Source organism: Cydia strobilella, chromosome 24, assembly GCF_947568885.1.
Source record: "Cydia strobilella chromosome 24, ilCydStro3.1, whole genome shotgun sequence".
NCBI classification, from domain to species: Eukaryota; Metazoa; Arthropoda; class Insecta; order Lepidoptera; family Tortricidae; genus Cydia; species Cydia strobilella.
Genome location: NC_086064.1, coordinates 5,986,789 through 6,005,426, shown reverse-complemented (window position 1 = coordinate 6,005,426; position 18,638 = coordinate 5,986,789). Strand labels below are relative to the sequence as shown.

General features: G+C 49.6%; 2 protein-coding genes and 1 pseudogene across 2 annotated transcripts; all 3 read left to right on the top strand.

The window, feature by feature from the left end:
- The first annotated feature begins 256 nt into the window (after window positions 1-256).
- LOC134752486 (late histone H1-like) lies at window positions 257-937 on the top strand. The gene has a single exon (XM_063688179.1). It carries the CDS (start codon window positions 257-259, stop codon window positions 935-937), a length of 681 nt encoding a protein of 226 aa, XP_063544249.1.
- A 667-nt stretch (window positions 938-1,604) lies between these two features.
- On the top strand, window positions 1,605-1,979 carry LOC134752485 (histone H2A). Its single transcript, XM_063688178.1, has one exon. The coding sequence runs from the start codon at window positions 1,605-1,607 to the stop codon at window positions 1,977-1,979; it is 375 nt and encodes a 124-aa protein (XP_063544248.1).
- Window positions 1,980-18,205: 16,226 nt separating this feature from the next.
- LOC134752024 (histone H2B-like) lies at window positions 18,206-18,582 on the top strand (annotated as a pseudogene).
- Window positions 18,583-18,638: the final 56 nt, after the last annotated feature.

Below are 18,638 nucleotides of genomic sequence, written 5' to 3'. Positions count from 1 at the left end.
AACAACATAAACGTTGGCCTAACAGACCGGGCTGTCGTAACAGTCCGCGATAGATGCAGTCAAATTGGGCTAAGCCCAGAAATGGCCTCCTCACCCCCCTAATGGGGAGTGTAAGATGATATCAAGTATAAGCCGTGTTTAGTACTCGCCAGCGCAGCGCTCCGCTTACACGCGTCCGCTGTATTCTCTTTGCGCAGTTTGTGCGATTTACTAATTTACTTTACTTACTTACTTGACGATTAATAAATAAATAAATATGGCCGACACCGCAGTTGCTGCCGACGCTCCCGCCCCGGCGACGCCCGCGAAGAAGCCTAAGGCGTCCGCCTCCGCTGGCGCTAAGAAGCCTAAGGCGAAACCCACCCACCCTAAGACGTCCGAGATGGTTAACAGCGCCATCAAGGAGTTGAAGGAGAGAAGCGGTTCGTCCCTGCAGGCTATCAAGAAGTACATCGCCGCCCAGTACAAGGTCGACGCCGAGAAGCTGGCCCCTTTCATCAGAAAATATCTGAAGAGCGCAGTCGAATCCGGCGCACTCATTCAGACCAAAGGCAAGGGCGCGTCCGGCTCCTTCAAACTGGAGTCGAAGTCATCATCGGCCGGCAAGAAGCCCGCCGCGGCCAAGAAATCTAGCGCCGCTAAATCTTCAGCCGCCGCTAAGAAGCCCGCCGCAGCTAAGCCCGCTAAGGCGAAGAAGGCCGCTGCGTCCCCGGCCAAGCCTAAGGCCGCCACGAAGGACAAGAAGGCTGCCGCCGCCAAGAAGAAGCCCGCCGCGAAGAAACCTTCCACCCCCGCCAAGGGCAAGAGCGCCGCCGCGCCTAAGGCCAAGAAGACCGCGAAGCCGCCGACCAAGAAGCCTAAAGCTCCCAAGCCCAAGAAGGCCGCGGCCGCTCCCAAAGCGAAGCCCGCCGCCAAGAAGGCTGCCTCGAAGAAGTAAGAAGACTGCGTCACATTGTCGTCGTCGTACTTACATCGGCCGTGATGGTGGAGGATATGTCGATTGTCGTCGCTATATATCGTATATACGACGACGTGTCGCCTGTTCACACGCCTCTCGTCATACGCCTGTGCGCGTTAAACGCACATCAAAAAGCCCTTTTCAGGGCTAACAAATTTATTCAAAGGTTCATATCGCCTCTGTTTCATTGCAATAAGCACACACACACATACATACACGAGTCGATCGATCGCAATCAATATAAAAAGTCAATCTCAAATCGAGTCTTATGGCAAAAGTCTCAAGATTATTGATGATCTCACTGATAAGACTGATTAGGTTAGGTTTTCATGAATACTTACACAGAATATTTTCTTATCGATGGTGAATGATAAATATAACTGTATTATTTGAAGTCTTAGATTTACAACAACAACAACTACATAAATATAAGTATATAATTTACGGAATATTTTTTGTTAATTGTGTCATTTTTATTAGGTATACTTTGATGTATAAATTGAAATGTTTTTATTTTATATCTATCTCTTTCTAATTTGCGCTCTTGCACGCGACTCGTTGATTGGTCGATCGGGCATACACTCGCAAGCAAGCAATCGTGCTCTCGTTTCGTGTGTGTAAACTAAACTTAAATCTCTCTTTAAACATGTCTGGACGCGGTAAAGGTGGCAAGGTTAAGGGAAAGGCAAAGTCCCGTTCTAACCGTGCCGGACTTCAGTTCCCCGTCGGTCGTATCCACAGGCTTCTACGCAAGGGCAACTACGCCGAGCGCGTCGGTGCCGGTGCCCCGGTGTACCTAGCCGCCGTCATGGAGTACCTGGCCGCTGAGGTTCTCGAGTTGGCAGGCAACGCCGCTCGCGACAACAAGAAGACCAGGATCATCCCTAGGCATCTCCAGCTGGCGATCCGCAACGACGAGGAGTTGAACAAGCTCCTCTCCGGTGTGACCATCGCCCAGGGTGGTGTGCTGCCTAACATTCAGGCCGTGCTCCTGCCCAAGAAGACCGAGAAGAAGGCTTAAGTGTACTCACTTCTCATCAGGCTACATCTCTAGCGGTAACACCCGGCGTTTGGTGAATGTGGCCTCTGTTATATTCCCGCCCGAGTGACCGTTACAAAAGGCCCTTTTCAGGGCCACAATATGATTCTGTGATAACGTTGTAAGTTTCATGGCATAACGCATACGTGTATGATGTCATTCGATCGATCAATATAATTATATCATATACATATATATGAACGATGAATGAATGAATGTTATTACAGTATGAAATTACGGTAAGTAGATAATTCTGAATTCTAATAAGATTATTTTTCTGATTGCAAAACACATCTGTCGTATATAGCTTTTAAGATATTTTTATTGTACGTTTTGTGATTCTCTAATTTTGTGTTTTATTATTGTGTAACTTTCTATGTCTTTTAATCATTGTGTGTTTATGTTTTTATTTTTATATTTCGTGCATAGTTATAAGAATCAATGTCCCACAATAAATATTACCTATTCCCTAACTTTGTAAAATAGCGTAAGCTGATTGGCCAATAAATGGATACTGACTCTGCACAACACACCCACGTGACACAGTGGGCGGGGCGCGGTCGCGCTCTCATATAAATATGACTGCCCAACCTAGCCTCGTCAGTCTTTCTACAACACCTCTACACTTAACATCTTATTAACCCTAAAATAAGTGTTCTTACTAACCCTCACACTAACCCGGTAACATGGTGGTGGTATTTCTGAGGTAATTGGCAGCGGTAGCTTCACTTCGGTCAGCGCGTTCCAGTCTTCGGCGTACGAGCTTCAAGAAAAACAGTCTACGCTCAACAATTATGGTCCTTCGATAGCCGAATAAAGAACAAAGAAACAAGTACGCGCTGAGTGTTGAGATTTTTCTCCACTCAGATAGAAAAAAGAAGCTTGAAAAACGAACGCGCTGAGCCTTGAAGTACGCTTCGGCTCAGACCCTTACCCAATTACCCCTCCATACCCCACCAAACCGGCTTGCCGGTCGGACCGTGCTGTGTTGTAGGTTTTCCTCCACTCACGCGTCCTGGCAACTTTCGTTGCATGTGTCACATGGTGATGCCATCACACTGCTTTCGAACGCTCTAGGCATTGCACTTTGTCATTGCGGGAGATTCAGTGCACCGAGGGATTTACGCTTAGGGGCACTGACGTTGCGCTCTGTGGCGTCAGGGCATAGGTGTTAGGCAGGTAAATTTGTATATAGTTAGGGACCCCCGCGTGTGTGTCAAGAAAGAAGAAGATGTCTACGAAGAGTACGAGAAATCTTCGACCGCGCGCTAAGGGCCCGCCTGCCCCCGCGCCCACAGAGACCCCTACCCCCTCGTCCGGCAAGACCACGTCTACCGAGACACATACATGGAGCAAAGGCTCCACCGGCAACCAAGTGAATAGCGGTGGAGAGATAGACAACAATTCGGTACACTCGAACGCATTCGAAGATACGGTAGTAGAACGCAGTAGGTCGAATACGCTAGTAAATAAAGACCCCGTGGTCGCGCCGCCGCCGCCGCGGGCGCCGTCTGTTCGTGGATCAATCAGAGGTCGCGAATCGGTAAATAGGGATCGTGATAGTCAATTATCGGTGCTCATGGCCGAGCTCGAGGTTCATAAAGCCGCTCTAGTTGTCGCTCAGAAGCAGTCCGATACTGCCAAATTAAAGCTGCAGATCGCCGAATTGGAGGCGAATTCTGACAGAGGCAGTACCGTGGCTGACGAGTCTGAACGGCGTACTAGGAACTGGGTAGGACAACAGTGTAGGCCGCAGGAGCACGACGTCGCGATCGTGAATAGTAAAATTCCCTTGCCGAAGGAGACAGCGCCGCCGCCGCGCGCCGCCGCCATTGAGCAGGGTACTAGTAGGCCGCAACCGCGTTATTTAGAGGTGCCACACGGCAGTTATGCACCTATCTACCATAAGCCGCCCGAGTTACCCTCATTCGGAGGAGATATAACCGAATGGATTTCATTTAGGGCAGAGTTCGAGGACACGTCTCCCATGTTTAGTGCCGTCAATAACGTAAGTCGTATTAGGCGCGCGCTCAAAGGCGAGGCTCGGACCGCCGTGAAATCAATTATGTACACAGTTCAGGACCCGTACGAAATTATGGAGGCGCTAGAACGGCAATTCGGCGACCAGGAGGAAATAGTGTTAACGGAGTTGCATAATATAAAACGTATGCCGCGCTTGTCAGAAGACAACGCGAACATAACTTCCTTCGCCGCACATATTGCGAATGCCGTCGCAACCATACGTTCGCTGCGACAAGAGCAGTATTTACACGCGCCTGAACTTGTAAACAAAATCGTGGACAAACTTAATCTGATTGTGCGTTACGAATGGGCAAAATATAGGCAGTCTAATAGTCAAACTCCCGGTCTAGTTGCATTATCGGAGTTTTTGAACGAAATTAGCACTGCAGCCAAACGCGTCAACCGACATAGGCCGTCGAACAGATTGCGGAACACAGTAAACACGGTATCTTTTGAGCACGACCCTAGGCGAGCAAGCAGTTCTCGCGATAGGCGTCGCGCCCCCGCGTTTTCCCGCGATCCTAGCACGGAGTCGGAATCAGATTCCCACGATCATTACGTACGCGAAGCGCCGCGTAGTAATAAACCCGCTATCGCGCAAGTTAAGCCTCGCGATAGTAACAAAAAAAAACCCGCGTCGACCGGAGCTAAGCCCAAACAACCGACATCGTCCGTCCCTGTCTCGCGCAGCACGTGCGCCGTTTGCCAGAACGGCCACGAGCACAAAGTTAGCGCGTGTCGTAAATTTTTAGCGGCGACGATTCCTGAACGGTGGGACTTAGCAAAGGGCGCTAGATTATGCTATAGGTGCTTAGACGCGGCTCACCGTAAGTTCAAGTGCAAGTACATCGCGTGCGGAGTTAACCAATGCGAAGCCGGACATCATAAGCTATTACACGGACTGAACGCGGCCGCGCCCGCGAACGGTAATAGCACTCCGGCGGCAGCGGTTAATAATATTAGGCTCCCGCAAACGTACCTCAAAGTCATGCCTGTAGAGGTGTCGGGACCGCTAGGTACCGTACAAACCCTCGCGCTGTTAGACGAAGGCGCGGCTATGACTTTGATGCTTCACGAAACGGCCGATAAACTCGCGCCTCGCGTAAAAGGCGAAACTTTGGAAATAGAAGGCATAGGCGGCGTAGTCAGAAATCCAGATTCGTATACGTTACGAGTCGCAATACGGGGTTTTTGTAGCCGACACATGGAAATGATGGAGGTAATCACGATTGGCGATATTGGCATAGGAATGCAGGGCGTACCACGTGACGTAGTCGACAAGTGCGAACACTTGACTAAGATCGCGGACGAATTGAGTTACCCGACCGGCATACCTACCATCGTGATAGGCCAAGATAATTGGCACCTCATCATTTCTCGGCAAATTTTAGAGGGCCCGCCTGAGCTTCCCATTGCTAGCCTAACTAGACTGGGCTGGGTTTTACACGGCCCAGATAGAACGCGCCGCGCCGCGGTAAATTTTGTAGGGCACGCACGGCCTAAAACCGCGGACGACGAGGCTTTAGAGCTAATGAAACGGCATTTTGACATAGAATCATTAGGCGTTTCACAAAAGCTACCTCGGGCCGACCCCGACCAGCGCGCGCTAGACTTACTGAAAACCACCTGTGTAAAAATACCGGGGGAGAATAGGTATCGAGCGGGCTTATTATGGCGGACAGACGACGAAAAGCTCCCAGATAACCGAGCGCAAGCATTAAAACGGCTGTACAGTCTAGAACGAAAACTAGACCGAGATGCAACGTTAAAGGCCGAATATGCAAAGCATATGGCTAACTTGCTTGACAAGGGTTACGCGGAGAAAATGGAGTCGCCGCCCCCCCTCGATGCGCCCCGGGTGTGGTACTTAGCGCATTTCCCAACTTTTCACCCGCAACGCGGCAAAATGAGATTAGTGTGGGACGCGGCCGCCACGGCCTACGGACGGTCGCTCAATAGCGCGCTCTTGGCCGGCCCCGACTTATTAGAGTCACTCTTTGGCGTACTAGTGCGTTTCCGCGAGGGTAAAATCGCGGTAATAGCGGACGTCAAAGAAATGTTTTTACAGATCGAGATAGTTGAACAAGATCGCGATGCGTTACGTTTCGTTTGGCGGGGGGAGGACCGCACCTCTCCACCGCAAGAATACAGAATGAAGCGGCTTATATTTGGATCGGCAGCGTCGCCGACAACCGCGCTATACGTCAAAAACGAAAACGCAAGAACGCATAGCGAACAATTTCCGATCGCAGCTGAAAAAACAATAAAAAATACGTACATGGACGACATGTTGATCGCGCTCGATACGTCCGAGGACGACGCCAGGCGCATAGTAAACGAGGTTTACGAATTAAATATGCGCGCGTCATTCGAGCTTCGCGGGTTTGCTTCGAATCATCCTGCGGTTATTGCTGACGTAGTTAACAGTAAAGAGGAAACGTCATTGTTAGGCGCTAGCGAGAGCGAACGTACGTTAGGTTTGAAATGGAATCATAAGCGTGACACCTTAGGTTTCAACGTAAACTTTCGCAACACGCCCGAGGACGTACTTAACGGTCAGAAATTACCCACAAAACGACAGGTTACGAGTAGTGCGATGTCAATATTCGATCCGATCGGATACGTAAGCCCCATATCCGTCTTAGGCAAGGCATTAATGCAGGAGATATGGCGCACCGGAATCGGATGGGACTCGCCCATACCCGTCTCGCTCGCACCCGCATGGCGATCGTTCATAGATAACGTACAACAATTACGGGACTTGGAAATTCCGCGACACGTGCCCGCATTTAATAGGGAGGCATATATGCATGTTTTTTGCGACGCAAGTGAAAAAATATATGCCGCGGCCGTGTACCTAGTCAGCGTCAACCCCGAGGGGACTAGAACGTCCGCATTAGTGGCCGCAAAGGCCCGAGTGTCACCTCTCCGGGTAGTTAGTATTCCACGAATGGAATTACAGAGCTGCGTACTAGCGACTAGGTTAGCGGAGACCATAGTCAAAGAGTCAGACTACGTAATAAAGGACAAGTATTTTTGGTCTGACTCCAAAACGGCACTCACGTGGATACGGTCGGACCCACGTAGGTACAAAACGTTCGTCGCACATAGGTTAGCGGAAATCGAGAACACTACCACCCCCGCCAACTGGCGCTGGGTGCCTAGTGCAGCTAACGTAGCTGACGACGCGACGCGCGGTATACCTACGCAATTTGGAGCGAACCACCGATGGTTCATAGGGCCCGATTTCGTACGTAAAAGCGAGGAGCATTGGCCGACAGAGAAAACGCCCGCGCCCGTCGCCGATACGGGCGAAGAACGCGTTAACAAGCTCGTATGCTCGGTAGGCGCCGCGAAAAATAAGTTTGAGTACCTGCCGGAGGTATGCAGGTTCTCAAAGTTCGTACGCTTAATCCGCGCCACCGCTAAAACACTGGTTGCCGCCGAGGTTTTTAAAGCCGCATTGCTTAAAAAGAAACCAGACACAGACATAAATAAGGGGCATTTGAACTTAGCAGAGATATTGCTTATACGCCGGAGTCAACATGAAGCCTTTCCAGAGGAAATCAAGTTAATGGAAACTGGACGGCCGATTCCGAAGAAATCGCCACTCCATAAAATCGCAGTAAAACTCGACAAAAATGGAGTCATCGTGCTGAACGCCAGAATAGATAAAGATGTACACATACCCGTTCTACACGCTAAAGAAGATTTCGTCAAGCTGCTAATACATCATTTTCATGCTCTCTACAATCACGGCAACCACTCAACAGTGATAAACGAGCTGAAACAGAGATATTACATTATCGGTCTGCGCGGTAGCATTCGTTATATAACGAATAAGTGCCAATGGTGTCGGACCTATAAGGGGACCACACTCAAGGTTCCTGTAGGCGACTTACCACCAGAGAGGCTCCAGGCGAATCAACCGCCATTTACCGCCGCAGCCGTAGATTTATTTGGCCCAATGAATATTACAATAGGCCGCCGCCGCGAGAAAAGATGGGGCGTATTATATACTTGCCTCACTACCCGAGCTGTGCACTTAGAGCTTGCCGCCTCACTTTCGGCATCCTCTATGATACTCTCACTGCGCAGAATGATAGCTCGGCGCGGCACGCCTACCGTTCTGTACTCCGACAACGCAACTAACTTCTACGGAGCAGAACGAGAAATTGCAGAGGCCAAGAAAACGCTGCCAGACAGTCTAAAGCCATTCCTGACTGAACGAGCGATCACCTGGAAAAAGATACCGCCTGGCAACCCTTCCGCCGGTGGTGCATGGGAACGACTCGTGGGCAGCGTGAAAACTGCACTGAAAGCTACACTAAAAGAGAGAGCACCTCATGAAGAAGTTCTACATACGCTGCTTCTAGAAGCCGAGCACGTAGTGAACTCCAGACCACTGACACCTGTGAATCCAGACCTAGATGTCGAGGCTCTGACGCCGAACCATTTTCTCATCGGCCGGTCGAGCGCAATGGCACCGCTGGGCGTCTTCACAGACAAAGATATGTCACTGTCGTCATGGAAGACAGTGCAGAACTTAGCCGATCACTTTTGGAGGCGCTGGCAAAAAGAATACAGACCCAGCCTCCTCCCTCGGCCCAGTGCTCACCAGAACGTGCAGAAGCTAAATATAGGCGACATCGTCATCGTAGCGGACAGCTCTATGCCACGAGGAACATGGCCTAGAGGCGAAATCGCACAACTCTTTCCCGGCCCTGATGGCCACGTAAGAGTAGCCATTGTTCGCACCCGAGCGGGTGAAGTCCGTCGTCCAGTTTCCCGGCTTATACCTATATACTCCACGAATGGAGACGGTGTTGGCACACGCGGGGGAGATTGTCGTATATAGCTTTTAAGATATTTTTATTGTACGTTTTGTGATTCTCTAATTTTGTGTTTTATTATTGTGTAACTTTCTATGTCTTTTAATCATTGTGTGTTTATGTTTTTATTTTTATATTTCGTGCATAGTTATAAGAATCAATGTCCCACAATAAATATTACCTATTCCCTAACTTTGTAAAATAGCGTAAGCTGATTGGCCAATAAATGGATACTGACTCTGCACAACACACCCACGTGACACAGTGGGCGGGGCGCGGTCGCGCTCTCATATAAATATGACTGCCCAACCTAGCCTCGTCAGTCGTGAGATTCCGCCTCCGACCGCCGCGTTGAGCGCACGCGTGCGCTCCGCGAGATGCTCGTACCAGTTCGATTACGTACCGCCACCTGCGCCCTGCCACGTTGAGCCTCGCTCCGTGTGCCTGTGTTTGTGCTTAAGGATTGCAGTGCTACATTAAAAAAATTATCAGAGATAGTGACTCTTACTCTAGTGCCTAGTGCAGTGCCACCTTGCCGTGTGTTTTAATCCAGAGACAGTGACTCTTACGTTCAATTGCCAACATGCCCTCCTTTGAAGATTTTGTCCGATATTATTACCCTCACTTAATTGATCAGTGGAAGGAACATCAACTCAAAAAACAGGCGGCCCCCGCTGTGCCGCCCGCCGCCGAAATGGCGGTTCCCCCATTATTGTCGCAGACTCCACCATCGCAGCAACCTGACCGGGATGAGGCAGGTAAGGCAGCACCCATTAAAGATATGAATGTCAATAATGATGAAATCATTCGTATAAAAGCGCTTAGGCGGAAAAAGGTTAAAAGAGTATCCGGTAACTCCGATTCTCATTCAGTTGACGGCGTACGCACGCTGTCCCCCTCGCACGCGCGGCGGCGCGCGAGTGTGTCTTCCCGCTCTCACCCTTATACTCGCTCGCAAGAGCGCTCCCCATCTAACTCAAGCGCCCGCAGTGGCCGCAGTGCTCCAGTCACGCGTTCCCGATCGCGCTCTCCCCAAACAGAGGTTGAAACAGACCACTTCACAGTAAATAACAACATCCACAGTAATTATCCAAATTCCTTATCTAACGACCAAAATATCTTCGTGACCCCCGCCCCCCCCACCCCCTTTACGCCCCAAATACCACCCAATTCCCAATCCCAAACTGATTATAGTCAAAAGTCTCAAGGAGACTTCACACAAAAAGACTCAATCGAACTGACCTCGGATAATGACAAGTCAAAATATTATTCCGACATGGAATACGAATCTTTTAATTCAGATGACGATTTCACCTTAGTAGAGGGTAGGAAGGAAAGACGTAGACGCAGATCAGGCCTTCTCACTCAATCAGACCCCTCAACAAACACGACTCGACCAAATCACAGTGAACGTTCTAAAATCAGTAAGTCAACTTGTCACAGTGTATACCTTAATAACAGTAACACAACTTCAACCCAGAATAGTTTTACTATACTACCCCAAGATAAATTCCCGATTATCAACAATGATATTGCAGACGACCGCGACCCCCGCAAACCCAACTCAGCTACCGAGACCTCCCCTACGAAGGAGACACCGCCCAAAACCAAAAAACCACCATTGCTTGGAATAGAAGACCCAAGCAGATGGAAAAAGCTCTCCCAAGAGGCGCAAAGAACTAACCTAGGATACCTTTATGCCAGCATAGGTAAAGATAAAGATACTGAAGAAACATTTCTTTTTATCCAAACTCAGACCCCAGCACAGTACTGGGCTTGGAGGCGCCTCCTAGTTGACGGTTTCTTCTCCTACCCACCAGAGGAGGAGAAGAAGCTGCAAACAGTGATACTGGGCCTTCCTGTCTCGATGGAGCTCAACGACATCCTGGAAGACCTGAGGAGTCAAGGTCTCCCAGTCCTTGAGGTCCATCGTATGCTTAAAGGCCCAAAACGTGAGCCTTTTAACGCTGTTCGAGTGGTATCAGAACGCACCCCAGAGGGGCGGAAGGCCTTCAACTTAAAAGCGATCTGCGGTCTAAGTGGCCTTAAGATCGAGCCACCTCATCGTAGCCTCCGCCCCCCACAATGCTACAATTGTCAAAGGTGGGGCCACACTCACAAGCACTGCCATCTCTCCCCGAGGTGTGTTAAATGTGGCAATTCTCACCCCACTGATCAATGTGATCGGAAAAAAGACCCAATTACAGGCTTGTACCCCACTCACTGTTGCAATTGCAAACTCGATCATGTTGCTAGCTTTACGCAATGCCCTAAGGCTCCTCCTCCCAAGCAACCCAAATCTAGAAGGGTGTTCGATCCCAAACCAAACCACACAGAGGTAGTGAACGCTTGGCAACTCCCTACAATCAACACGCAAACTGCCACGAGCATCTCCCTTAACCAACCACACCCACTCCCCCCTCAGCTACCCCATGCCGTTAATCAGCCCCTTACCCAAGCCCACACGATTTCCCATCAAGCTCAGTCACAGTTCCATCAAGGCCTAACCCACCACCCAAACCCGCAATCCAACACCAGCTACCCACCCCTCCGAACCCCAAGATCAGCGTTATCTAAGCAAATGCATGAAAATCACTTTAGTAATACTGTAAAAAATGGAGGGGCCCCGACCCCTAATACACCTAATCCTCCAAGAGTGAGAGGCACTGCCTCACAGCACGCAATTCCATATCCTACCCAAACCCAAATACCCAATCACAATCATCACATAACAGCAGTTAATGCTTCGTCTTATCCCAAAAACCCGCCGATGGGTGACCCTACAGCCGATCTTCAATTAGTAATGGATCTAGCCAACGCTTTAGATATAGATGAGGTTTGCTTATTGGCATCAAGGCTAAGAAGCGCGGCCTCCCCTGGTCAACAATTGCTAATAATGGCGCAACATGCGAATATAATAAGAACAGTAAGGAGGTTGTGTTCCCCGGCCAGTCCATAATGGATAGTACACCCAATCAAAGACTGAAACCCAAATCGGTGAACTTAAGTTTCTTGAACATTAATGGTATAAATGGCAAAAAAGATGATTTATCTTGTTTACTGAATGAAAACAAATTAGATTTGTTACTGATCCAAGAATCATTCCTTAAACCTAGTCGTAGAACCCCTAGAATAGCCAACTACTCATCCACAAGAACTGACAGACTGACCTCCAGAGGAGGAGGCACCCTCATTTACTATCGCCGCGTTTTACATTGCTGTCCGGTTGATCTACCATCTCTCACTAACCTAGAGGCAACCGCGTGTCGGATTTCCCTTAATGGCCATATCCCAATCACTATAATTTCCGCCTATCTACCACCTGATAAAGCAATACTAGATTCAGACCTAGAGGCGGTGTTTGGCGTTGACGAAGCTGTCATATTGGCAGGTGATCTTAACGCCAAGCACAGCCAGTGGAATTGCAACTCCACTAATACTAATGGAAGAAACCTTCACAAATTCCTATTATCCACTCCCAATATAGATATGCTAGCCCCGCTTGAGCCAACTCATTTTCCTCACCAGCTTAATCATAGGCCTGATGTCCTTGATGTGGCTCTTCTGAAGGGAATTTCCCTAAGAGTGAGCTCCATTGAGGTCATTCACGCGGCCGACTCAGACCATCGTCCTGTAATCCTCCGCCTTGGATCTTCCCCTAGTGATTCACCAGTGCTTAAAAAGGTCACTAACTGGGTTAATGTGGGAGTTGAACTTAACAAAGAGGAATGCCCACTCAAAGATATTTCCCAGCTCCCAATCTCCTCCACGAAAGACATAGATGCGGCAGTATCTTCCCTCACAAACGGTATCCGTGCAATTATTGACAAGTGTTCCAAAGAAGTTCCAGTTGAAGACGATCACAAATGGCGTTTACCAGCCGACATCAGAGAACTTATTAAAAATAAAAATTATGCTACAAGAGAGTATGACAGGTTTCCATCTCATGAAAATAAAAACTTATTAAATAGGCTCCGCAGACAAGTAAAGGAGAGGGTGAAGGAGTTCAGAGAGGAAAAGTGGAATGGTTTCCTTGAGGAGTTGTCACCCAGTCACCAAGCGTATTGGAGGCTGGCGAGAACCCTCAGGGCAGACACTGTTGTGTCTATGCCGCCACTGGTCCGACCTGATCTCCCGACCCCAGCCTTTACGGACGACGAAAAAGCGGAATCTTTAGCAATCTGTTTGGAATCGCAATGCTCTCCAGGTAAAGAGCCCTGCGACCCTGACCATATTCCACTGGTGGAGGAGATGGTGGTAGACAAACTCTCCACAGCTCCATCAGATCCTCCTCCTAGGCCCACTTCATTCACTGAGGTCAAACGACTTATAAATAAATTAAAAGTCAAAAAAGCCCCGGGTGAGGATGCGATTCCGAACAGGTTGCTACGTTTACTCCCTGATAACCTGATCGTTCTACTGGTAAACATCTTCAACGCTGCATTGACCAACTGTCACTTTCCAGCCGCATGGAAAGTGGCAGTTGTCATTGGAATTCCTAAAATTGGTAAACCTAGAAATGAGCCTGCCAACTACAGACCCATTTCTCTTTTGAACACCCTAGGCAAACTTTATGAAAAAATCATTCATATCAGATTAATGGAGGTGGTGAACTCCAGGGATCTTATAATTCAAGAGCAATTCGGGTTTAGAGCCCAACATTCTTGCGTACATCAAGTGCATCGCCTTACTGAGCACATACTTTACTGGTTGACGAACTGGAAGGGAGTCCCAACAGGAGCTATATTCCTGGACGTAGCTAAAGCTTTTGACAAGGTCTGGCACGACGGCTTGCTGTACAAGCTGCTTGAACTTCAAGTGCCAGACAGTCTCGTTCTTATCATACGAGACTTCTTGTCGAATAGAAGCTTTAGCTATAGAGTCGAGGGAACCCTTTCGGAGCGTCACCCAGTGAGAGCGGGCGTCCCCCAAGGCTCGGTCCTCTCACCCACCTTATTTGCTCTTTACATCAACGACCTGCCTAAGATTCCAGGAGTTCACTATTCCCTATTCGCTGATGATACTGCTATTTATGCCTCATCCCACATCCCTTCAAGATTGACCTCGCTTCTCCAGCGGGCTATCGACTCTCTCGGGAGTTGGTTTGATCGATGGAGAATAGAGGTCAATCCAGATAAGAGCGCTGCTGTGCTCTTTTCAAGGAAAAAACAAAACTACCCAAAACAGCTGGAGGCACACCCTCCAATCAAACTTTACGGCAGGCCTATAAATTGGACCGACAAAACAAAATATTTAGGAGTCATACTAGACAGACATTTAAACTTTAAATCCCACATAAAAACTGTAAGGGATAGGGCAGCTTTTGTAATGGGACGTCTCCATCCAATGATTAATTCAAACAAAATGGCCACCAGACATAAATTAACCATTTTTAAAACTTGTATAAGACCCATTCTTACCTATGCCAGTGTGGTATTTGCACACACATCAAAGAGACGCCTTGAGAGGTTTCAAATACTTCAAAACAGATTCCTGAGGAGTGCAGTCGGTGCTCCAATTTATATCAGAGTTGCTGATCTCCACAGGGATCTTCGCATAACATCCGTAGCCCATTTTATGAATACCTGCTCAAGACGGTACTTTGACAAGGCCCCCCACAATCCCAACCCCCTCATTAGAGAGTTGGTAAGTTACACGCCTTATCCTGTCTCTAATCCCCTAAATAGACGCCCCAAACATGTCCTTCATGACCCGGAAGATACCCTCACTGCCGCCATTAATAAGGGTACTTTTAATCCGCCTAAGCGCTTCCCAGTTGGTCCCACAATTGATATCACTAACGCAACTGAAGAAGAATTTGATGCTTTACTAAATCAACTAAAAGACATGGGTGCTGCCTTGTCTGCTCCGTCTTGTAGGTATCGGCCAAATATTACCAAAAGGAGAGTGGGGAGGAGCCTGGGACCCGATATTCGGTCATCCCCGGTTCTGCCGCATGACCCTGGATGATGTTCTCTTCAACTGATCCATCATAGTACCTAACTGACCTACAGACTTTTTACAATCTCCGTTTAAAAACAGTTTTTACGACTGACTTACTTACTTACCGACATAATTAACTTTCTCCAAGACCTGTGTCCCCTCTGGCCACAGGCAACCCCCTTTTTCCCCGGGGTGTCCCTCCGGGACCCCCCGGCGTCATAGCAGTAGTAACGGAAGGAATCTTCCAACTCAGTTTAACATTTAAAAAAAAAAAAAAAAAAAAAAAGCCTCGTCAGTCTTTCTACAACACCTCTACACTTAACATCTTATTAACCCTAAAATAAGTGTTCTTACTAACCCTCACACTAACCCGGTAACATGGTGGTGGTATTTCTGAGGTAATTGGCAGCGGTAGCTTCACTTCGGTCAGCGCGTTCCAGTCTTCGGCGTACGAGCTTCAAGAAAAACAGTCTACGCTCAACAACATCACTACACACGTCTCTATATGAGAGACTTGAGACATCGTTTCGTCAAGAAGTATAATAAATAAACGACAAATAAAGGTAATGTGATGGCTCAGAGCTATTACTTGCTCATCTACAGCAGTGTGTCACTGTAACAACAACAACAATAGTAAATAAACATAAAGCTATATACATTTAAATAATATAATTGTTATCCGCCTACGGTTTTGAACAAAACTGATGATGGTATAATCTATACGGCATTTGATATATTTTATAATCAAAATAATAATACCTATATGTAAGTAATATCAATACGCGCTCTCACTCCCCACCATGCCGACCGACGATACTAATGATGCACGAACGCTATTGGTCGATATACCGCGAGCGCGACGCTCGATCTTTAATCCCCTATTTCCCGTTCTCCGCTTTAACAAAATGAGCGCAACTTAGTACAAAATTTTTTACGATCTCACATCCGACCATAGGACGGTCTCGCGCTCCTGACCATCGCAGACCAACCGACGACGAGACTCAACAGAGGACCCGGACGCCGCTACGACTGGACGGCTTTCACAGAAGCCATGGTAAATTCTCCCCGTACAGGTCCCATATCGACCGCAGAAGAGGTCGATGCAGCAGCAGCCACAATCACCGGAGACATCAAGGCGGCCCTAGCCGAGGCCACCCACATCATCCCGCCCACAGACCGGCGCAAACCGCTCCCGAGGCCGCTTCAAGCGCTTTTGGAGAAAAAGCGCTGGTACAGGAAACAGTGGCAAAGGACTAGGGCTCAGTCGGTAAAGACCGAGCTCAATCGTCTGGAGCGATTGTTAAAGGACAAACTCAACGAGCACAGAGCTGCAAGCTGGGAAGCGCACATCGATAGCCTAACCGATCACGTTCCTTCCATCCACAGGTTATGCAGACAACTCAGCTCGAAACCCGAGCCGATACACCCACTAGAGGACGACACCGACGGAATCCTGAAATACGCAGCCAAGGACAGAGCGGAAATACTCGCTCGCAGCCTTGAGCAGCAATTCAGGCCCTTCCCCGACACAGACCCGCAACACACAGCGGACATCGTACAGCACGTCCGAGACTATCTCAACGTGCCGGTCGAAACCCACGATGATCCAATCTACTTTTCTCCTTCACAGGTCAAGGCGACTATCAGGCACCACTGCAATCCGAAGAAGGCACCGGGCCCCGACGAGATCCCGAACATGGCGCTCCGCCAACTGCCGCTAAACACCTTAGCGGCAGTGGCGCGCCTGTTCAACGGGATCTTGCGGTCGGGGCACTTTCCCACCGTCTGGAAGACGGGACGGGTCATCGTCCTTCCCAAACCCGGGAAGGACAGAAGAAAGCCGGAGAGCTACCGGCCTATCACGTTGCTATGCAACTTATCAAAGGTATTCGAGAGGTTGCTGCTCCGGCACCTCTCGCCACACATCCAACCCAGGCCGGAGCAATTTGGTTTCAGGTCTCAACACTCCACCACGTTGCAGCTCACCCGTGTCCTACACCACATGGGCATGGCGCTCAACAAAAAGGAGTACACAGTCGCTGTCCTCCTAGACATGGAGAAAGCTTTTGACCGAGTCTGGCACGAAGGTCTAATATACAAACTTTCTCTGTCCACAGCACCCCGCCGCATCGTGAGAATCATCGCATCATTCCTAGCAGACCGACGCTTCCACGTACAAGTGGAAGGCACGGTGTCGCAGGACCGCCCAATACAGGCAGGAGTCCCCCAGGGGAGCTGCCTATCGCCCTCGTGCTATGCGCGCTACACCGACGACATACCAGTCGTAGGACAAGCGCAACTAGCCCTCTTTGCTGACGACGCCGCTTACTATGCTTCATCTTTTCAGATGCCGCATGCAGTCTCCAAGATCCAGCCGACGCTCGACGCCCTTCCTGACTGGCTCTCCAAATGGAGGCTATCAGTCAATGTGGGCAAAACGCAAGCGCTCATCACAGGGCAAGCGCGAGACTTGCCCGCACCTCCTTCTCTTTTAGGACAACCGCTCACGTGGTCACCCACAGTGAAATATCTGGGGGTGACCATAGACAGGCGGCTCACCATGCAGAAACACACGGCGGAGACAATCAGACGAGCGAAAACCGCTCGAATGAACCTCCGCCCGGTTTTCTGCAGCAAGCTCCCTGTACGGACCAAAGTCGGTCTGTACAAAGCTTACGTCCGCTCTCGACTAACCTACGCTACACCAGCCTGGTATTCTTTCTGTTCCAGGTCCAACAAGCAGAAGATGAGGAGACAGGAGACACTCTCGCTACGGACCATCGTCGCAGCAACCCGATTCGTCAGCAACGCAGCCATCGCCGAGTACCTGAAGTGGCGCAGCCTGGACGAGTTCATCGAGCGTCTCGCGCGGGTCATGTATGACCGCGCGGACAACTGCAGCCACGACCACCTACGAGGGATCGCGCCACACTACACACGACCACCGGACCTACACGGGGCTCGGCATCTCCCCCGAGCCCTCCTACACAATGACGACGACGACAACAACGAAGAAGAGGAAGAAGAAGACGTCGTCGACGACACAACAACACCACACACACTCGGATGACACCTATGAAGCACACGCCAGCCTAAGCTGCCGGTCGCCTTCACTGCGGCCCCGAAACCTGGCCCCGCTCAAACGGTATCACCAGGCTAGGGGCAGCGGGGTTGGATAACGGCCGGTAGCGATAAAGCTGGCCTACACCGGATAGCACAGCCGTCCACAAACTGACGGCGGAAGACCGCCCCACGAAGATGGGGCGCGAAAATTGACACAGTCTCCGAAACAGGAATGTTGGAGAGACCCCTCACACCCTCCCAAAGAGGGTATCGAGATGATGATACTACTACTACAAAATTTTTATTCTCAGTTCGACTATCGTACTGTAAGCATCTAACTATATCACAATGCCACCCAAGACTAGCGGTAAGGCCGCCAAGAAATCCGGCAAGGCCCAGAAGAACATCTCCAAGTCGGACTCGAAGAAAAAGAAGAAGCATAAGCGCAAGGAGAGCTACGCCATTTACATCTACAAGGTGCTCAAGCAGGTCCACCCCGACACCGGTATCTCCAGCAAGGCCATGTCGATCATGAACTCTTTCGTGAACGACATCTTCGAGCGCATCGCCGCCGAGGCCTCCCGCTCGCTCACTACAACAAGAGGTCCACCATCACCAGCAGGGAGGTGCAGACATCCGTGAGGCTCTTGCTGCCCGGTGAGCTCGCCAAGCACGCCGTCAGTGAAGGCACCAAGGCCGTCACCAAGTACACCAGCTCCAAGTAAGCGTCCGTCGTTCCTCGTATGCTATCTGTCTTCTCAATACACTTTTTAGGTTTAGG

Bases quoted from the DNA above. Each gene is read 5' to 3' on its own strand.
- LOC134752486 (XM_063688179.1), top strand. From the start codon at position 257: ATGGCCGACACCGCAGTTGCTGCCGACGCTCCCGCCCCGGCGACGCCC.
- LOC134752485 (XM_063688178.1), top strand. From the start codon at position 1,605: ATGTCTGGACGCGGTAAAGGTGGCAAGGTTAAGGGAAAGGCAAAGTCC.